The 22,023-nt window shown below is 40.3% G+C and overlaps 2 protein-coding genes across 2 annotated transcripts in view; one reads left to right on the top strand and one right to left on the bottom strand.

Annotated features, from left to right (window-relative positions):
• The first annotated feature begins 330 nt into the window (after nt 1–330).
• On the top strand, nt 331–8,935 carry prss35 (serine protease 35). Its single transcript, XM_085176481.1, has 2 exons — nt 331–568; nt 3,998–8,935. The coding sequence occupies exon 2, from the start codon at nt 4,017–4,019 to the stop codon at nt 5,268–5,270; it is 1,254 nt and encodes a 417-aa protein (XP_085032607.1). The 5' UTR covers nt 331–568; nt 3,998–4,016; the 3' UTR covers nt 5,271–8,935.
• Nucleotides 6,250–22,023, bottom strand: part of snap91a (synaptosome associated protein 91a) — a 70,658-nt gene continuing 54,884 nt past the window's right edge. The window contains 13 exon segments of the mRNA XM_085178113.1: nt 6,250–9,718; nt 10,632–10,720; nt 11,344–11,463; nt 11,698–11,793; nt 12,038–12,128; nt 12,291–12,309; nt 12,398–12,595; nt 15,154–15,378; nt 16,733–16,804; nt 17,462–17,578; nt 17,926–17,994; nt 18,290–18,373; nt 20,794–21,048. Of these exon segments, the coding sequence (XP_085034239.1) occupies nt 10,640–10,720; nt 11,344–11,463; nt 11,698–11,793; nt 12,038–12,128; nt 12,291–12,309; nt 12,398–12,595; nt 15,154–15,378; nt 16,733–16,804; nt 17,462–17,578; nt 17,926–17,994; nt 18,290–18,373; nt 20,794–21,048 (1,427 nt within the window). The 3' untranslated portion in view covers nt 6,250–9,718; nt 10,632–10,639.

The raw sequence follows: 22,023 nt of genomic DNA, 5'->3' as shown, positions 1-22,023 counted from the left end.
TAGAATAAGAGCGCTGCAGATGTGGAGACTCACACGCACCACAACAGAAACGCCCCACACTCTGTAGAGACCGCTTGAATTAATTCCTTCACAGTTCTACAGACTGAGGTGCGTTTCATTTTTATTTTTCCCCTCCTCCACCTCCTCCACGCAGACCGGGTTTGCTGGTGAATAGACCACTAACTTCACTCCCGATTCAGCCTTTTAGTTAGATGGCAAGGTCTGGTCCCACCCATATGTGAACAGCTTTTGTCACAAGTGAAAAAAAAGAAGTCCCTTTCACATTCCCCCCCCCCCCCCCCCTTGCCTCCCTTCCTCCCTCCACAGTCCTCCCTTCCTACCTCCTTCCCTCCCTCCCTCCTCAGCATCAAGTGCAGTGTGAGCGGAGCAACTTTTCTCTCAGCCTCTTTGAAGGAGCAATGAGGAGAAGGCAGCCATCGCCCTGCTGATAGCAGAAGGTCTGGGATGCAGTGAAGTCCCGTTTGTTTTCCAGTTCATTTGTGTAGGTCCTGAGAAAACAAACAATAACGTTGCGGATTTGGTAGATCCATCAATCGAATGCGAGCAGGTAGGAAGCGCTATTGTGCACACTTACCCATTATTACTGTGTCCCGATGGGGAACGCGGGGAATGACTGACTTTATTCAGTCTCTTTCTTTCTTTCTTTCTTTCTTTCTTTCTTTCTTTCTTTCTTTCTTTACAATTTATTTACATTTTTAATAGATTTTCTTTTCGTTTTACTCCGACCTGTTGATGTTTTAAAAGTTGATTTAATTGGATTAGAGTGCAAACACAAACACACACACAGGCTTCAGTAATTTTGAGTATAATTACTATTGTTGTGCGATGTTATTCCCTTAGGGCACACTGAAATACTTTCAGTGCATTCTTAAATAGACACGTTATCAATTTACTCTCCACATACAGGTGATGCAGATGTGGAATTACTGAATATGTGCTAAATATGGGATTTAATTGTAGATTTATTTACATTTTAGTGTTGCCAATGAAAACACAAGCCTCACGTTTTTACTTTGATTTTTTAAACAGGGTTTCAATCGGGCTTTAATGTCAGATTTCTGAATCTTTTATCTCTTTACCACCTGACTGACAGAAGTGGATCTAATATTAAGGGGGAAAACAGGCTTCAGTGAATGCTAACGCTTACTGATTTCATTATACACCATTGTGCCACAGCGCCACCCCTTGGTGACGTTTATCTCCCGGGCGCCCCCGATACTTTCCTGTGACTTCTTCCACTGAGGGACGAAGAGGGCACAGCCTGAAATGAGGGCCTTCTGCTAAGACTGAGAGCCACCATGGCAGCATATCAGTTTCCACTCTCTGTCGAATAATTGCAGGCTTTCTCCTAGATTGTGTGTTTGTGTCTGAGTCTGGCAGCAAGAGTGTGAAGTTAAACACAAAACTAAACGTCATTTTTGTCTTCTCGTTTATTGAGAGAGTTTTACAGCTCTTGTGGGCTTGTAGTTTATTGCTGTCTGTTGTAGGGTGGCTAGATGATGGCCAAGGGGTACGTTTTATTAGAAGCTTTATGGTAAGCTGAAGCCAAAAAGTCCCAACTACAGTTATACTTACTTGAAAGACAGTGTGCTTAATGACAAGTATATCAGCTGGAGGGTTGACTCCTTGACCAGTGAGGTTCTCTGTCTCAGCTGAGTCTCCTGGGAACTGTACCAAACCAGGCAGCATGCCTTTTTCACAACATGTCACACTGAGTTTCAACCCTGTATATTTTCACCCCTGACTTCTGTTTAAAATTTACTTTTGGATTTGCACTTTTGTGCCAAATCATTCTCTCTCCTTGCATACGTGTGACTTCATCGCCACAGCCACGCTGACGAAACTGCTCTGCAGTGAAGTGACGGTCTGCTGAATCTATTAAAATGAACACAAATTGTAATTTTCTTTTTAGGTTCATCAGGACTGTTGGCAACGTCACAGTCGTACAGTAGAAGCACGAGCCAGCAGGCTGTGTGCAGACTGCACAGTCTCAGTGTTTGATGTCATTCGTGTGCATGCAAAGAGTCGAGTGCAGCTAAGGAAACCAGATACTGTCATTACAGAAAGAGAAGGTTAACCATTGTGGCGAACCTCCAAGCCAATGTCTCAGCCCATTCGGAGGATCAGGGTTCATCTTATCCTTTTCTCTCCCCGCAGCCTCCAGCAAGATTCAGAGGATATAAATCTTTCAACCACACAGCTAATGTAACAACTCCAGAGACATGTCTGAGGAGCACAAGATTACTTTAAACTGAGTGCCATTGCTTCTAATAAAAATAAAACTGCATCAATTTGCAACCATTTTTGGCAAACATTTAAATACATAAGTGTGATGTGCTGTCACACTGCTGTACAGCCAACTGTAGTGCTGCAGAACTGCAAGTCTGTTGGACATCTCTAATGTTCTGGGCTATATTGCCTCCCTGTGGCTGTAATGGGACTGTGCATATTGTGATCCAGAGGTCTTAACATTGGACCTTTTCATTCCAGGGAAATCAGAGTGTTCCTATATTCTGAACATACTTAATTATTAGTGTCTGGGTAAAATAAATCTCTGGCAAACAGTACAAAAAGTGTTGAGACATTTCACTTCAAAACCACAAACATGAACCTTGGGGTGACCAAAGTTATTGTGGTTCATAATTTGGGGACCACCAACTTTAAATTGTTATGCTAATTCATGTTGTGGATGTTTAGATATTACAATTAATAAATGGGAAATTTTGACAGTTTGTAGTCCTACATGAAAAGCCAAGGCATTGCCAGTGTCATTATGGTTAAGCATCTGGGAACCATGGATCTCTGCACTAATATTTATGGGAAACCATCCAATAGGTGTCAGCATTCTTAAGTTGAAGCTTAGGACGACTAGCAGGGAATCACTAGTCAGTGGAATATGTCCTCCATGCACTACAATGGCATGTAAAAAAATTGCTTGGCAAATGATCTCCTGATATTGAGGTGTTTTAGTCTGAACCAACCAAAATTCAAAATTCATTCTGTCCAATAGTTCTCAGAGGAACAACCTGTTGGCTACAGCTAGAAGATTATTATGATTTGTCATATCAGGATGATTAATGGTCTCTCTTTTTTTTTTTAGTGTGTCCATGTCGTGAATGTTTATATATTTCAGGAAAAGGGGGAAAATGTTGACATGCTTGTCATTGCAAGCATCTTTATGGTTCACCCTCTGGGGAACACAGATGACTAAAGATTACACCAACCTTAACCTCCTAAGACCCGAACTCTTACATGGCATGCATTTTTCTCTTTGATATTTGGGCTGATTGGGACATGATGAATATAAAAACAAAGAATTACCAGATTTTTTTTTTGTCTAATTTTTGTTTCTGAGAAAAATGAGAGTCACATATAAGGATATTCATTTGAAATTTTGAGTATAATGTCCTCATAAGTGGATATTAGGCCCTTGTTGAGCAAGATTTAGTATTTTGGTCTAAATAACCCAAAATGTGATGTCCACATATGTGGATGCCAGGTCCTAGAAGGTTATGTGTCACCCTCACGATGGTGTGAGTGTCTGTTAGAGAAAAACGAAGGGAGTCACCAGAGTCAGCAGTGTACATCCTGTTGGGACCACGAATATGTGCAGAGAGTTTTATGGCAATTGTTCTTTTGGTGTTTTGATGTTAGCGAAGGATTAAATGTTGAAGGAACATTGGTCAACTCGTGGTCCTACATAACAGGCTGGGTAAGATTTATGGGAATCCATCCAACAGTTCACGCTTGTGGTAATGCTAGCAGGTGACAAAGGAAAAGGCAGAATGTCATCAAAGTCAGTAGGATATATCCTCTGTGCCATAAATATATGGCAAATTATGTACTGATGTTGAGCTATTTTAGCATAGAGTTTTAAGAGTGGAGTGAGCAACCATCAGTGCTACAATTAGTATCATGTGTGGCTAAAGAAAGTATAATAATAATAATAATTCCCTCATATGTTCTTATTTTTCAGAGCCAGGCCCAACTTAACAATGGGCCACATACCCTTCTGTGTCCTGGTCCCAGTGACAGTGCTGGCTGTGGTGGCTGTAGCTGCTGTAGATGATGAGTACACCTGGCCGCAGTGGAAAGTTCCTCTGGTGAGGAAAAGACGTACTGTGCCTCTCAGCAGCCCAAGCTTCTCAGCTCATCCACAGCCAGAGCTAAGTGGGACTTGTGGGATCGAGTGCCAGCGTCGCCTTCCTTCACCTTCCCTGGAAGACTTGGAGCAGTTCTTGTCTTACGAGACAGTCTACGAAAATGGCACACGCACGTTTACTTCCATTTCTGTGCAGGGTCTCAACGAGATGACCGCATGGTCCAGAAATGCCTCGTCTAGCTCTCGCCACAAACGAGAGGTGTATGGCACAGATACCCGCTTCACCATCGCTGATAAACAGTTCTCTACCAAATATCCGTTCTCCACCTCTGTGAAGGTGTCCACGGGCTGTTCTGGAGTTCTGGTATCCCCTAAACATGTGCTGACTGCTGCCCACTGCATCCATGATGGAAAGGATTATCTAGATGGAGTGCAGAAACTACGTGTCGGGATTCTGAAGGAGAAATCCAGGCGAGGGAAAGGAGGCAGAGAGAGAGGAGGACGACGAAAAGGTAGAAGAAGAAAGGGAGACACAGCTCAAGACGATGGACAGGAAAAGGAGGAGAATGGCGGTAAAGGGAGGGGAAAAGGGAAAAGTAGGAAGAACCGGAATAGGCGAAGCGTGGAATCTGAGAAACCATCATTTAGGTGGACAAGAGTCAAAAAGACCCAGGTTCCTAAGGGTTGGTTCAAAGGCGTGTCGGGTGGACTGGCTGCGGATTACGACTATGCTGTTCTGGAGCTGAAGAAATCCTCAAAAGTCAAGCACATGGATCTGGGTGTGATCTCCTCAGTCAAGAAGCTTCCTGCTGGGAGGATCCACTTCTCTGGCTTCGATGATGACCGACCTGGTAACTTGGTGTACCGGTTCTGCTCCGTGTCTGAGGAATCCAATGATTTGTTGTACCAATACTGCGATGCCAAACCTGGCTCCAGTGGCTCTGGGGTCTACATCCGCCTCAAAGAACCAGGCAAGAAGAAGTGGAAGAGAAAGATCATTGGAGTCTTCTCTGGTCACCAGTGGGTGGATGTTAATGGGGACGGGACGCAGCAGGATTACAACGTGGCAGTGAGAATAACACCCCTGAAATATGCTCAGATCTGCAACTGGGTCCATGGAGACTCAGGCGCGTGCCAGGTAGCCTAGCCCTAGGTACAAGCGACCCCAAACCTACACACTCCTTGTCTTTAATCATCAATCAGGGGCCCAACAACTGCCTTCCTGTAACCTCCTGTGCCTCCCAGTGGCTCCTGCTACACTGGTCCACACACACACACACACACACACACACACACACACACACACAGCCATTCAGACTCTGTGTTGACAAGAGAAACTCGTCAGTGCATCAGAACTGTGGCTTTTCAGCTTTTCTAATTTATTTGCTAAAAAGAAAAAAAAAACAACTGAGAAAAATCATATATATTATATGTATTTTTCAGATCATTCTGATCTGCTGTTTCTAATTTGACCTTTTTTTTTTTTAAAGATATGACCTCTTTGGGAGGTTGAAAAGTGTGTATATTATATTATCCCTGGTACATTTATTCTTATTCTAGGCCCTGTATGAAAAGACTGCACTACAAGTCTTCTCCACTAGTGCGCATCAAGTTTGACAAAAGACCCAGGAAAAATCATTGTAACTCTTGTTTCGCAATTGAACTATATGGAGATATGGAAATAACTTTTTTATAAACATTTTTAATTGAACATGTTCCATTGTGTGTATCTATCTTGTTTTTTTGTTTTGTTTTTTTCAAACTACCTTTTGAAGACAAATCGTCTGTCTAAATAGAGAAAGGGTCCTTATAGAAAATAGATATTTTTTCTCTGTGAGTCTTGCAATCTTTTTCTCTGTTCTTGCAACACAGTGAAATGTGGTTTCATTATTGTGAACATAATTGTGTTGGTGCTTATCCAGAAGACGTGGTGCTAATTTATGAAAAAGTAGAAGGCTTTTAAAAGATGTTTTGTTAGCCACATACTGTAACTATATATTTAATGTGAGGCTACAGATTTGGGTTGCATTAAGATGGATCTGAACAATCCGACAATTTACTTGAGCTGCATATATTTTTCCAAATCTAAAGGATATTGGATTTGCTATAATGCTATAATATTGTCATGTAATGGAAGGTTTTAAATGTGGATTTCTTGGGGGGGATTTTTTTTTTTTTAGATTTTCATGTTGCTTATATTCAAAAAGTTCATGAGTATCCTTTTGAAGACCAAATACCTGAAATTAAAGATGCAGATTGAAAACTACCAAACATTAAATCAAGTTTACTACTTGTGTGTATATGTGTGTTTTCAATTACGTACATTCAACCACAGCGATCTATAAAATATCTAAACCATTAAACAACACCGTCGGCTTTGAGACTCGCGGCTAGTGATGACATATTCAACCAAGTATAATGTAAAATCAAACTTTAAAAGTGCTTTCATCATTTAAATTAAGAAAACCGATCAGTTGCACACAGTTTATTGGATGTTTAATCCATAAAATTAAAATTAAATTAGGAAAAACTTCTCCAGAGTAGCCTCATATCAACTGTGAAGCATAGCTTTGGAAATGTGATAGTTTGATGCGAATTTTGTTGCTTTGTGGACCGTGCAGCTTGATATCGTTGATTAAGCTCTGAATTCTGTATCATATGAACCTTTAAACAGGATTACAACCTTAAACACTTTAGCAAATCTACTGAGACAATAAAAAAGAAGAAACAGAGTGTTATGGGATCAAGATTATAAGCCCAGATGTGAATCACTGTAGTGGGATTTAAAAACTGGCAGCACATGCAAAAAGTTATTTTTTCATGAAAGAACAGGGATGAGGAAAATTCTGTCAGATTTATGGGATTGCACTGGCTTCTCCGGTCAAAGGTAAACTTAGTTTATCCACAGACTAATGTGGAGAACCTTACAGATTAATAGGCTTTTATTGCGTAAATGATGGAAAAAGCTGAAATTTTTTTAAACTGTAAAAATGACACATTTCACATTGGATCTGTTTTCTTGTTTAAAACATTTGCAGAAAAGTATTCAATTAAATTTGGACACTGTGGAGTTTAGTTTCTGAATGAGTAAATTTTTTTTTTATCAACATATGGCTTAGAGAAATAAAGTTAAATTAAAAAAGACAAAACAATTGAGCAAAAAACAAAAACAATAAAAAAAACACCAGCTGCTGATATCACTCCATCATTTCATACAAATATGGTCACCTCTGGCAAAAGACAAAAATGCCAGCAAACAAAATACTAACACTGAAGCATTTATGCTCAGAATAAAATCATAATAGTCAGTACAGACTGCACATGCTTCGTTCTGCACCCAGACTGTACAACCCCACATCTAGATTGGAATAACTGGGAAGAGACACCGGCCTAAGATGTGTGTTTGTTGATTATTTTGTGATCATTTCAAATTTTGACATACACGTGTTTTTAAACTCTACTCTTTTAGAGGACAGAGCCACAGCAAAAGACTGTTATAAAAAAAAACCTATAATGTAGCGTTTTCATGTGGTGAAACTGAAATAAAAGCAGTCATTTGGGAGCCAGACAGTTCAATCCATCATTGAATTTATTGCATCTCAAAGGGCTTACATGCACATGGGGAGGGCCATTGTAAATAAAATAAATTTACAACTAAACAAAAATACAATTTTCATAATTTAGTCATGAAAAATGTAAATAATCTCCCATTATTTTCTCTGAATCACATCTGATTCACACAACCAATCCACTAAGAGGACAACACACAGAGTAAGCTTGATAACTGTCTGTAGTTTACAGCACAGGAGAGGGGGACCGGTGTTAAACAATGTCCAAACATATGCATATGTCAACACTGAAAACATACAGATTCCAATGTAAGTAAGCAGGAACAGAAGTGCTTTGGGGAACACGTTCAGAAGGTTCAACAGTGACCTCCTGTGGGTTTCTCTACACACTGTTCCTCATGTGGCCACATACAGAATTACATACAGTTCCACTAAAAAATGGCCGATCGTCAGTACTGATCATATGAAGAAGTCAAACGCAGTGTTCAGACAGCAGCAGGATTGGATTTTTTTCTTCACATTATAACTTGGCCACGTTTGATCAGTGGGTGCATACTGCTAGATAACACTGAAGTTAAAGGTACCATGTGGAGTTTTCCACTGCTAACAGGAGTAAGGTTTTGATGAGGAGGTGTAAACACTGTACATTTCAAAGGTTTTTCTTTACATGAAGTAAATGCTTCGTATTCATAACCATAATCAACGGATCGGGGATACTTAAACAGCTTTCTTTGGTGTGAAATACTGAATGTAAGCAGAATATCGTATGTAAACTCCATAACGTACCTTTAATCCGCACCCAAGTCAGTGATGGGATTTTCTAGTTGTTGCTAGGTTACCATGTTGATTAACTGCTGTTCTTAGAAATGACTCAATATAAATTTCAATCCTTAAATCAACTGGATGTCAAATTGATTAATTTGAGCTGGCTGAACACAGGGTTTGGTATGGCATTGCTATTGAGAAAGTCTGAAAGAAAGAACAGGCACCAGACATTCCTCGTGTGAGAAGTGTCAAAAGCAGACTTACGTAGACAGTTAGACAGGAATAGTCTGAATTTACCTCCGTGCTGAAGAAGTACATTTTAAGATATGTCCTGTAATAGAAATACCAGCAAATATCAGTAGCAGTATGGAGGATTATTCTACAACAAACAGAACATATACAAATGAATAACATAAAACAAAAAGACAAAAGAAGAAATGTAGAAAAATAAGCCACCAGTTAAAAACAAGAAAAACAAGAGAAACAAACAAAAGGATCACTTGCTGGTCTTGTATGACTCAGAAGCCCATAGAAGAGGTTTCTAAATACACAGTATATTAATCATGTAGCGGTAGTCATATTTGCTTCCAAATAGTGTTGAAAGATGATGGTAAATAGAAGGATACTCACACCACTTCTTACAACTTCATGTCTGACTCACATTTATATTTCTCTTCAACACACGTACAGAATAGAGACGAAATCCTCGCCCGGAGAAATCTATGTACATCAAAGAGGACCTTTCTGTAAACAACACACAGCATGTTTCTCAGAAAAATCTCCCGGGGCTTTGTTTGCTTTTCCCACTCTAATCCAATCAGAGCGGGACAAAAGGAGAGCCCCTCCCCCTTTACAAGGGGGTATGGACAAAGAAAGGGGCGGAGACAAATAAGGGGAGGAGCTCAGGACACCAAAGCACATCCATCATTGGACTTAGTACTAGAAATGAATCTGAACACGTACGCCTTCGCTTTCTCGCGCTTAATTATTATTTTTTTTAAGTGATTTTGTTTAGACAAAAGTTTGGTACATCGACATAAGCACACGCTTTTATTTTTTTCTCGTATATTTATATGTAATCCGCTATGGTTCACTTTCACAGTTTGTGCTACAACATCACACAGGAGAAGGGCTGGGCTGGAGTAGGGTGGAGAAAAGAGGCTCTTAATAAGGTTGAATAGCTGAACATCGCTGGCATCCTGAGATGTTGACAGACACCAGGTAAAAAGGTGAGGGGGCTCTCATCCAAAGAGGGAAGCAGCTGGAAGACAGGAAATAGAGAGCATTTTTAATATAAAAGTCATTTTGTTCTGGAGGCAAATGCTAAGGTCTGTACTGGAAGCTGACTGTGATTTTTGTTTTGCAAAGCGATGATCTGAAACCAGCTGATTTTCATGTTTCTTATATTCAAGAAGTTCATGAGTATCCTTTTGAAGACCAAATACCTGAAATTAAAGATGCAGATTGAAAACTACCAAACATTAAATCAAGTTTACTACCTGTGTGTATATGTGTGTTTTCAATTACGTACATTCAACCACAGCAATCTATAAAATATCTAAACCATTAAACAACACCGTCAGCTTTGAAACCCGCAGCTAGTGATGACATATTCAACCAAGTATAATGTAAAATTAAACTTTAGAAGTGCTTTCATCATTTAAATTAAGAAAACTGATCAGTTGCACACAGTTTATTAGATGTTTAATCCATAAAATTAAAATTAAATTGGGAAAAACTTCTCCAGAGTAGCCTCATATCAACTGTGAAGCATAGCTATGGAAATGTAATAGTTTGATGCGGTTTTGTTGCTTTGTGGACTGTGCAGCTTGATATCATTGATTAAGCTCTGAATTCTGCATCATATGAACCTTTAAACAGGATTACAACCTTAATCACACTAGTATTAATCCTAGCTGAAGACGCTCAGTTACACATGGGTTTTATTTAATCCAAAGCTCATTCTTAGTCATTTTATTTTTGTGGATATAAAAGCACAGAAATAAAACATTTATTTAACTTCAGCTAAAAGCAGAAAAAACCCTGAAGATGCTGTATATGGGTTTATTGTTTGTTGATGACTTTCTTAAGCTCTGAACTCAGGTTTGCAGTGGCACTGCCAAGTCACATGATTCCAACAAACGTACAACAAGAATTCTTTCATGAGCTCCCACCTGGGGCGTTATAAGAAGTCCTTGAGGTCAAGTTCTGCCAATGGGTCCTTGGGCTTCTTGGGGCTCTGGCTTGCAGGTCCTGGAGAAAGCTGGAGAAACAGGACACACATATCTTCTTAAATTGACCACAGATATTTTAGATAAGAAGATATAACTAATTAAATTCAAAATTAAGTAACATTTTTTTAGAGTGACTCCCAACATGTAGCTCATTTATGTTGTTTTACATTGTTTTTATGTGCTTTTTAATGCGTTTTTGTTGCACATTCACAGAGAAGTTTACTGGAGCTTATATACTGTACTTTATGTTGTAGTTTTGCTGTTTGCTAGGACGAAGTCCCACAGCTTTGTAATGGGCAAAAAAATTGTTTTCTTATTATGATTCTTAATAATATAAGCAATGTTTGTAAGGAATATCTCTATAGATCTATATGAAAACCAGAACTATTAATTGATACATAAAAGCCAGTATAAATATACATATATATGCACAGATCACGGCACAATTAATTTACTGTCAGACAACCCAATCGATGTGTTTTTAAAAGTTTAGCCACTGCTAACCAGCTACCTTTAGCCCTTCTCACCTAATGTTTCCATATGGGCAGACTGGTCAAGTTGCTGTTATTTCATTTAGCTATCCTGAGTTTCCCACTTAAACAAGCATGCGAAAATACAGCCTGATTTTGAGGGAAAGACTGTGATGTGTTACCGGTGCTCCTGGTGCAGCGGCTCCAGGTGCAACTCCGGCCACCCCAGTGAAGGAAGGTCTCATCATGGGCTGTCCCATCATGGGCTGCATCATAGGAGCTCCAGGGCCTGCTGCAGGAGGCTGGTAAGACAAGGGAAGGACATCAGTCTTGGAGCGATACAATTCCCCAATTCCCCCAAAATGCAATAAGATAGAAAAGCAGCTCAAAGGGGTGTAGTTTTTGGATGTCTGTTTTCAAAAATATGCATTCAGTCAGTTAAACATAAAGTTAAGCATAAAGAAAAAAACATTTCTTAGTTTAGAAGCTCTCTACAATCCTCAGAAAAGATTAGTTATAAATTAAATGAAGCTTACCATGCCAAAGCCAGGCTGTGCACTCATTGGTGGCACCATGGCTGCACCAGGGGGAGCTGCTCCTGGCACCCCAGGAGCTCCAGGGGTGGCACCGGTCTAAAGAGAACAAACAGGTGAACAGGTCACAATAACACATCTTGGTTCAGGAAGTGTCTGCACAGTGGCTGTCTATGTGACCTGTTTTTAACTGTCCAGATTAAATGAAAGTACAGATCAAAAGAAATGTAGTTATTGATAAGCCCATGGCAGTACAAACGCACACTTCTAAACTTAGTTTTCAGAAAGACTGTTTTTCGTATAAAGCGTATTCTGATCTTGATGGAATGAATACTGTTCTTACCATGGGGGCTCCCGGTGTAGCCCAGCTTGTGGGGGCTACCTGTGGCATCCAGTTTGCGCCTCCTGTCAGCTTCTTTTCACTCTGTGAGTCCCTAAAGGAGTTTAAATGTAGGATACAAGTCAAGATATATGCAATTAATGTCACTTCAATCTCTGTCTTTTTGGGCCAAATGAGCTTCATATAATGAGTGATCATAAAGAAAGGGTTTGCAAATCTAATGATTAACTAATTTTTATAGAATTCACACACTTACTTTTTCTTTACTCCAAGGTCTGAAGAGGAAAAAGAAGGAAGAATGAGTTACCTTTCTATGTAAGAAGACAAATAATAGAACTCCATACAGGAAAAGCTACAGTTTACCTCCAACCAGGTTGGCCAGTGATGTGTCCAGATCTCCTACAATGGTTTTGGTAGCAGGAGGGGTGGCGGATGGAGCGGCTGCAATACCCCCCACTGCAACAGGAGTTCCCATGCTTCCTGTAGTGCTTCCAGTAGTGCTGCCCCCAGTGCTCTGGGGCGTTACACTAGGCATCAGCAAGTCACCTAATCCATCAAACACTTGATGGTGGGAAGGTGGGATAAAACAACATAGATTACAAACCTGTCAATCCCTACGTTAATGAACACAGAGCAGACAGTATGATGAGTGGGACAATCTGGCTGTGACAGCATAAGTATTCAGTTGTGTATCACATGCACAATGTCTGGTAATACATTTGAGGGCCAAACTGCACCAATTGAACTCACTTGGTCAGCTGCTCAACCAGTTAAGATTGTCACATCTCATAACTTAAAAACCAGCAACATCTGGAGGACATGTTCTAAACCAGGTGTCATCAAGGCCAGCTGGTTTAATTCCAACTAACAATTACAGAAGCACTGTATTGTTACAAGTTGGCTGTTTGTTGTGGTATATATGCATGTACAAACGATCAATTTTAATTTTATTAACAGCTTCACAGTGTATAAGCAGGAAAGCAGCAGTAACAGCTTTGGCAAAAATTGGGCATAACATTTGCTCCAGAAATGCCAGTCCTCTTCAGCTGATTGTTCGGCTACAAATTATTTGTAATATCTTATATAGACCATGCTCTGAAATTTTGTGAAAGTACAAGTCGATGAGACAGAGAAGCTCATTTCTGTCTGATGTCAACAATACTGAGGTGAGTTGCTGAGGATATCCTGAATTTTCCTGTTCTTAAGCACTGGTGTTAGCCTTTGTTAGCTGCTGTTTACCAGTGTTAGCAGCTGTTAGCTGCTATTAGCCAGTGTTAGTGAAACTTTCTTTGAAGTGTATCTAACATTGCTGGACTCAGACATTTAGTAAATAAACTCTCATGCAATGTGACGGGGTCATCCAACTGTATATCAGAGAGAGAGAAACAGTTGATACTCTGACCTAACATTAGCTGGTACAATGTTAGCTTAACCATCTGCAGTTGCTGTTTAGGCTTGTTCTCAGCTGTCCAGAGACGGGAAAGCCACATTCCTAATCTGCTGTTTTTGCATGTTTTAGAGGCTTGTGTCTTGAGTTTTCACTTCTTTGGTAAAGGAGACCCCTTCTCTTGTTTACCCTTTGACATTCTTTGGATCATGGGTAGTCGACAATGGCAAGAGACATCCAAAACTGGGATTCAAAATCTCATAGAGGTAGGTTCGCAAGGTAAATACTGAACCGTGTAGCAGAGCGGACCTAAAACACATCTACTCAGTAAACGCCATTACCGGAAGTCCCCCAGGAGACCCCTTCTCTGATGAAAAAAAAAAACCCATGTGTACTATCCTTCATATCTCAAGTGTGAAGGTTCAGAAACAAATTAAATTTGCCTCTGCAACACACAAACACCTATGAGTTCTCATCTCTTTGGCCAGTCTTGCCACATACATAACATCCTTCGACAAACCACCATCTGCTCCAGTGTATTTTTAATGTATTAATTCTAAGTTTATGAGAATGCATCAAGTTGTTGGAAAATGTAGTTGCAAACAAATCAATATATATTTATGAGTACATTTTTCTTAATTAAATAAAATCAAAAAATGACGGACCGTACCTTTAAGCTGATATAGCCTAACCAAAGAAGCTGCCCATCTGCAAGTCACTTTGCAATCTGCCTCCACCTAGCTCCTCTTTTCCACTTTTTACTGATCTCCCTGCCTCTAGCTTTCCCTGTATGTGTGTGAAAGGGTGGGGAAGTCCTAAAACAGAGCCATACTGCAAAATATAAAAATCTTACAGATGGAATCATTAACCTTCTTTAGTCTGTAGTGGACCTGAATGAACTGTAACTGCAGGAAGTAGACCATAACCTTTAGTCTTTGACTAATGCTTGCAGTAGGTTTAATCATACGATGCCAATCTATTAGGTTTCATCAGAGTAATGCTTTAAAAAAAGGAAGGTTTGAAAGATGTCGCTGAAGCCTTGATGGCATGTGGTTACTCCAAGAGGCTAAAATCCAAAAGACTGAAGGGAAATGTAGATGCATTAAGGGTAAGCACCAATCGTGTCTCATGCAGGAGACAACATGCAACTTGGGAACAGCTTTGGTAAAGAAAACAGTAAGGGAGAGTTGTCCAAAGGGCATGCTGTTATCCACCGCAGGGTTTAACTCACCAGTTACAGATTAGAAGAAGCAAGCAATGACCCAGCAGAGTGGAAGGAGGGTGATGAGGGAACAAGATGTGTAAAGCAGAGGAGAAACACAGAAAGAAAGCAAGAAAATAGAAAGAAGGGAGAGTGGAGGGGTGAGTGAGGAGGTGAAGAAAGCACAGTATTCGTGAAAGTTAAAGAAGTAAAATAGAGGAGACTAAGAGAGAAAGACCAGTGCAAAAGAAGCAGCGGTGCTGAGGAATAAAGCAGTCAGCAGGAACAAGAGTTTTACGTCAGACTGTGACCCCATCACGTCAGTGTCTCATTCATGCAGAAATCAAGCTGTCAGCAGGTAACAATAACTAGGTCAGCTGTTAAGAGCGCTCGGCTTTAATAAAGCAAACCAAGATTAATGCACATCAAGCAAGACCTGTGCAAATATCAACAAAATATTTCATAAAATTCTCTTAACTCACAAGACAATGACATCAATCACTAAAATGAAGCAACATAACATCCACTTACTTGAAGCATCAAAGCCACCAGAGGGTGCTGATGTGGTGGATGGAGGTTCTGCCGCTGCTGCTGGAGCTGGAACTATTGGTACTGCTGCCACTACAGCAGGTACTGGTGGAGCTGGCGAAGGAAGCGCGCCCAAGGCATCAAAACCCGTCTCCAGGAGGTCATTCTGCACCAGAGCTGGAGCCAGGGCTGGAGCGGCAGCAGGGGTGAGGGTGGGGGACATTAGTCCTGAAGGATATAAACAACAGGACTGTAGAATCATACCGAGTACTGCATCAGCACAATGAAATAAACAGGAACAGATCATCCCTCCGAAAGGAAAACAGATAAAATATTCATGTTCCAACATATCTTTAGAATTCATAGTATCATAATGTCCCAACAGAGCACTTTGCAGTCAGACTGAAGGCTGACTTGTCATTCACAGTTTCCAAATGTACAATGAGAGACAAAGCCTTCAACTATCAGATTCCTCTCCTGTGGAACAAGCTATTAGTTTATGGTTCAGAAGGCAGATACCAATCTACTTTAAAGATCAGACTTCCAACTTCCCTGTTTCATAAAACTTGGAGTTGACGCTGAATCAGGAAACCCTGAACGATCCCTTAGTTTTGCTGCTGGCCTCAGGCTGCTAGTGGACTTTCCATGAACGGTATCCTTTTTACACTAATCCCAACATCTGGTTGCAGGAGATGATTTCCCCTCCCTGAGCCTGGTTCTGGTGGAGGGCTCTTCCTGTTAAAAAAAGGAAGCTTTCCTCCCTGCTATAGCCAAGTGCTTGGTCATAGGGATATATCTCTCACTATTATGGTAGATCTTTACCTTCTGATGTAAAGTGTCTTGAGAAGATTGAACTGATGCCTATAATGATTTCAATAAATACCTTTTTTTCTTCCACAGTTACCTGACAAAATTTATTTTTAGATGGTTCAGTTATAAAGGTATTCAGCAGTACTTAACAGCTGAAAGAAGAGAAAAAACTGTGTAATGTTGAAGGGTTGGGGTTGACTAATGCACAGTGTATGCTGCCAATACACTGTGCATTAGTCTTATTATGACGGTTCTGAAAGCAAGACTTTCACTTAAATTGACTATTTCTATAATGCACTGAAACATTTACTGGGCCAGATCTGCAGAGTTTTCTTTTTACAGTAACATACAGAGAGCCAAATAAATGCTTGCCAAGTATCATCTACTTCTAAAGGTTTTGTAATTTCAATGTAGCTAATGCACAACTGCACCTCCTAGTAGGTTCATCAACTATTCAATAAAGATCTAAATGAGATGGGCAAGACATAGCCAAGATGTCATTGGGAGGTCGTGGGGGAAAGACATATTCCAAATGAGTCCTAAGTTACTCTGGAACAGCTGTGCAATTAATTCAACTAGAGCTGCCAAGTCATTACTTTATTGACGACATCTTAACCAGCATAAGACTCTCCAATCAACCATTTGCCAAAATGAAAAGTTTTTAAAAGACTTTTCAGCACAACTTACTTAAAGTTTTCTGTCCATTCAGTCTTTTGATTCACATGAAACACTGTGATGGAACTCCAAAGAGTGACAACTAGAAGAGACTCACCTCCCAGCAGGTCGTCCTCAAGTCCTACAGGAGCAGGACTCTGCGTTTCCTCCACAGGGCCCCCGAAAGAGTCTACGGGAGCATCCAGTTATCCACAAGGCAGCATGGAGGGCAGAAAGGGGTGAGAAGTCAGCCCTGGTACACAAAATGAGACACGATGAAGGGGTGGGTAGGACACAAAATTATCTTTATAAAAGAAAAAGAAAAAGTGTGAACAAAAAAGGTTAAATTAAATCAGATTTTAAGGCAATCCATCCAAGAATTGTTTTAACAGAAAATACAATGAAAACATCTGTGTTGGTTCAAGGACACATCTAAAACCTGCAGGACACCGGACCTTGAGGCCTGGAGTTCCCCACCCCTGACATAGAGAAATAATTGTTCAAGGATACCCCCCCCAATAAAAAAACCCAAAACAAAAGAAACCCACAAAAAACAAACAAACAAGATAAAGATACGGACAACTCAAATAACATGAGGCACAAAGTACATCAACATCAATTATATGTCACATTTTATTGTAGAAGTGATATACCAGTGTGGGATGTCAAGTCAGTACTTAAATAACATCTATTGAGTGAGCCTACATATGCTTTATGGTATCAGGACACTGATGCTTACCGAATGTGAGTATATTTGAAACATTAATAAAGTGGCTTTACACTTTATTAACTCTAACAAACTCTACAAATCTTATATATCTGTCAGTTGGTGTTGTATGTACAGTACCCAACAGGTCAATGACAGGCTCTGGCTCTGCTTTAGGTGGAGATGAGGTCTCTGCCGCAGGAACAGAAGCAGGAGCCGGGGCAGCGGCAGGGGTAGAAGCAGGAGATGAAAACGAATCTGGACAGAAGAGATAGAAAAAGAGATTTAATTAAATCAGTTTTATTAATCACTGCTTCAGTTCTAGTGACAGACTCCTCTGCTCATGTAGGGTTTTTTTTCCTGCCTGTTCTAAAAAGACTAAAGCAGACATGCAGAGAAGAAGAAGCAGAAGGAGGAAGCAAGCATCCCTGCATCTTAACTGTGTATCCACATCCTTGAAGCGTGCACCCTTTGGAAGTAGAGGTCTGGTCTGCATGTGCATGTGCATGCAGACCCGAGTACCATGCAAAAACTTGTCTGGCTGCACCCCTCATAAAAAAGGAAGGGAAACAGTGATGCAGTAAAGGTAAAGCAGCTTGACTCACCCGTCACAATGTCTCCAGCCGGAGCCGGCTCGGGCAAAGGAGAGGGCCCGCGTGAAACAGCAGGAAGGTCTAATTTACCAACGCAAGCAAGAGGCAGAATACGAGAAAGAAGAAAACCATGGAGGTTGGGCAAAAAAAAAAAAGCATTAGCGTGGCAGGTAGAAAGATAAAGCATAGAAAGAAAGCAGCCACAACGATTATCCGGTAATTGACGAGTGGGATGCATGCACAGTTGTCACATACCACTATGGGGGGACAAACCAAGAGGTGAGGAAAAAGAACAGCTGACAGAGGAGTGGACATATAGAAACCAGAGGAGATGAAGAGGTTCCATACACAGAGAAATGGATATCAACTCCTGTACCTGCACCAAAAAGGTCTACGCTAGGAGTGGTAGCAGCTTTGGATTCAGTGGTAGGGCTTTGCTCAGGCATAGAATCAAACATATCTACGAACAAGGACACACAATCATATGTACATTCAGAGTCCGAAGTCCAGTGCATACAAAATGGATTCAGAAGAGAGATGAGGGGAAAGCATAGAGAGCAGATATTTTGATTATTAAATGGGTAAGTTGCTGTGTATCTATTCAGTGCAATGCAGAATGAGAGTTAAAAGGGAAATATTGCCAAAGTTAAGCATGAAGACAAACTTACATATTTTCTATATAATAATCACTACAATCTGCCATGTTCAAAATTCAAGAGCTAAGAGATAAGAAGACTATCAGGAGAGGTTTTCAACACCTTTGCCCTCCAATAAAAAAATATATAAACATACTTTCATTTAGAAAATCCTGTTTGTAGCTGTGTGGCATTCTGAGCTAAACAGTAATGTTGGCATAATAATATTCTGATATCTGGCTTCTTCGGTTAATTTTATGTTAGCATGTTAGTATGCTAATAATTAGCAACAAACAAAAACTCAGAAGAGGACTGTCATTTACCTTTGTACATTTGCTACATTTGTTGGATAAAACAAAATGCGTTTGATCCCTTCTGATGCTAAACAAATATTATATATATATATATATATATATATATATATATATATATATATATATATATATATATATATATATATGGAGGTTCATTCTGACTCAATGTCCCCAGTCTACCTCGAAATGCTGTCTAAGCAATGCTGTCAAGGGAGTTGAAGATCTCACTATATGTTTAGGCACCCCACGGCTGTCCAGCATCCTCCCCCAATACCTGATCCAACTCAGGTAGGTAACAGGTGGTAATCAGTTGACAACTCAGTGCCTCTCTTCACCCAGGTATGCAGAACATATGGCTGCAGATCTGAAGATACGATTAAATAATTGATCATCGACCTGCTGGTGCCACATGCACTTGTAGACACCCTTATGTTCGAACATGGTTTTTGCTATGGACAGACTGTGGTTTACACATAAGGCCAGTAAGAGAACACCTGTTGGGTTCAGATCTGGCAGGCCGTTCCTCCAAATCAAGCTCCTACAGAAATGTCGGGTACTCTGAACTGTCATTCAGTGCGTAGGCACAGACAACAGTCAGGACTCGTTCCCCGACCCAAAAGCACAGGGAACAAACCCTCTCATTCAAAAACTCCAATGTACAGGCAGCAACCAGATGGGATATTAAGATACCCACCGAGCCTGCCGTCTCTCACCAAGGGCAACTCCAGAGTTAGACAGTCCAGCCATTTTCCAAGAGACTGGTTCTGGAGCCCAAGCCATGCATTGAGGTGAGCCTGAATATATCTAGTTGGTACCTCTCAACCTTTCACACTAGCTCAGGCTTCTTCACCACCAGAGAGATGACATTACATGTCCCAGTCGTTAGTCTTGGTAGATGGGGATCAGTCCGCCAGGGCCTCTGCCCCGGGTCGCCACTCAGTGCACACTGCACCCGGCCCCTACGGCATCTCCTGCAGGTGGCAGGCCGACAGGTGCCCTGGCAGGTCTAAGTTGTCATAGATTAACTAAAATTAATTAACCTTCATGATGAGATTAGATGAGTTATTATAATTAATTTAAAAATGAGTGCACTAAAATTCACGACAAGCAATCCACTGGCAATTTTAAAAAACCTAAAGATTCAACAAAACTTAGAAATCAATGGCTCAGCTCTGCTGAGTTTGAGAAAGCTCAGCAGATGACCAAAGTATACTTATCATGAATATCAGAATCAGTGTACTATCGCTAGCTTAGCTAAGTTATACAGCAAAAACAATTCTTATTTGGGCTTCTTAAGGCCTTTGGGGTATTAGACCTTTCAACACACTGAAAAACAAACATAGACAAATTCTGTTCTTCAATTCTGACATTTAGCGATATTCCCTTTTAACTCAGATGCATAAGCTACAATACAGCATTCCCATCCACCAGTATCTAAAAACTCTGGCCACAAGCAGGAGAAGAGAACACTTTTCTTCCCTCCAAGTTTGGGAGACTGTTAGTAATATTAAAAAAAATCAACACAATTTGAGCCACCTCTGTTAATAAACACAAAACGAAATTTTCTTTTATCCACAGAGATCAAATAAGTACAAGTTTTGGTCCCCGGTCAGTAAATAATATTCAATTTTAAAACTGGCTTTGGAGATTTTTTTCTAATTCACTATATTCATGTTTTTTGAGGTTTTTTTTAACAGAAGAGGTCAAAATGCTTGATTGACTATAAACAATCTAAAGGAAAGGTATCATGGAAAAATATAAAAACAAATCAGAATGTAGGGACTGGGCAAGTTATTGTAATTTTCACCATCATCATCATCATCAATACCAAGAGCAACACAATCATCATAATTATTAATACCATCATCATCACCATTGTCATAATGCAGGGCAATGCAGTGAGAGGCATAATGAGAGCGAGAAGACTTTACCACCAAAGAGATCTAGAGTCGGGGCAGCTGCAGACTCTGTGGTGGTGTCGGTGGTGGTTGTGGCAGTAGTAGTTGTGGTGGTGGTATTAGTGGAAGAAGGGGTGGGGGCAGCAATGGGAGCGATGATAGTCGGCGCATCACTAGAGGTGGGAGGAATAATGGCAGCAGCATCCGCCCCCGTGTCGGTGGGCTTCATAGCAAACAGGTCCAGTTCTGGAGCAATGTCCGCACTGCCCTCCGTTGTAGCGAAGGGGTCTTCACAAAGAGCAGTAGGTTGGTGGCGTTCAGGAGTTAGGGAGGGGGTAATGATTAGAAAAGAGGGGAATGGGTCAGTGGAGAGGGGATGAGGAAGGGAGGGATTAAGGATTTGTTAAAGTGACAAAAACTGCAAAAAGCATTTTTGTGAGGCTAAATACCTCAGAAGTGTCAAGTTAGGGTCAAAGAAAGTAAAACAATACATGGAAACTCTTTAACTTCAGGGCTCCATCCACAAACTTCAGCAGAAAATACAATAGAAAGAAAAAACAGTAATTATGGACTATAGTTAGTAGTGGAATAATTCCATGATGTCCAATTTGTCTCAAACATGCAAGCCTAATCCAAACCATCCATGTGTCCAGGAAACAGCCGGCTCTGTGAACACTGCTAGCAGTATATAAGAATGAAAGGACATGCTATAAATACCTTGTATCTAATAAAAATCAATTTAAACTGTTTTTTTTTCTGTCCTACAGTGACAAGTCTTTCTAACTTGGGTTGACAAAAAAAAAAGGGGGGGGGGGGAATTAAATATTACTTATTACTAAAGAACTACACAGTCAACCATTTGCTAGTTAGCATTAGTTTTTGTTTGTTGGTTGTTTTTGTTATTTTGGTTTATCAATAAGAGCAGGACACCTATCAATACATTCCTGGAGCAAATAACCTAGAAAATTAGCCTAGTTAGCATTAAGTAATTCTGGGTCTAGTCAAGTATACAAGTTAGTATAAGTATTAAGTATTCTTCTTCTTTACCAAAATAGTTAACTATATATATATATATAGTACTTCTTAATCAATCAACGTAAATGGCCTTGATCTTCATTCTTGAAGTAAATAACTTTGGCAGTGCACTGGTAAATAAGCTAAATGCTAACATGCTCATTCTGACACTAGTGACTTGCTAATGTTTGGCAAGTAATGATTTAAAGTTAGCAAGGCAACATGCTAATCATGAACTTAAAACAACAA

The sequence above is a fragment of the Neolamprologus multifasciatus genome, chromosome 11, assembly GCF_963576455.1.
Source record: "Neolamprologus multifasciatus chromosome 11, fNeoMul1.2, whole genome shotgun sequence".
In the NCBI taxonomy this organism is placed as follows: domain Eukaryota; kingdom Metazoa; phylum Chordata; class Actinopteri; order Cichliformes; family Cichlidae; genus Neolamprologus; species Neolamprologus multifasciatus.
This window is presented reverse-complemented; position numbering and strand designations above follow the sequence as displayed.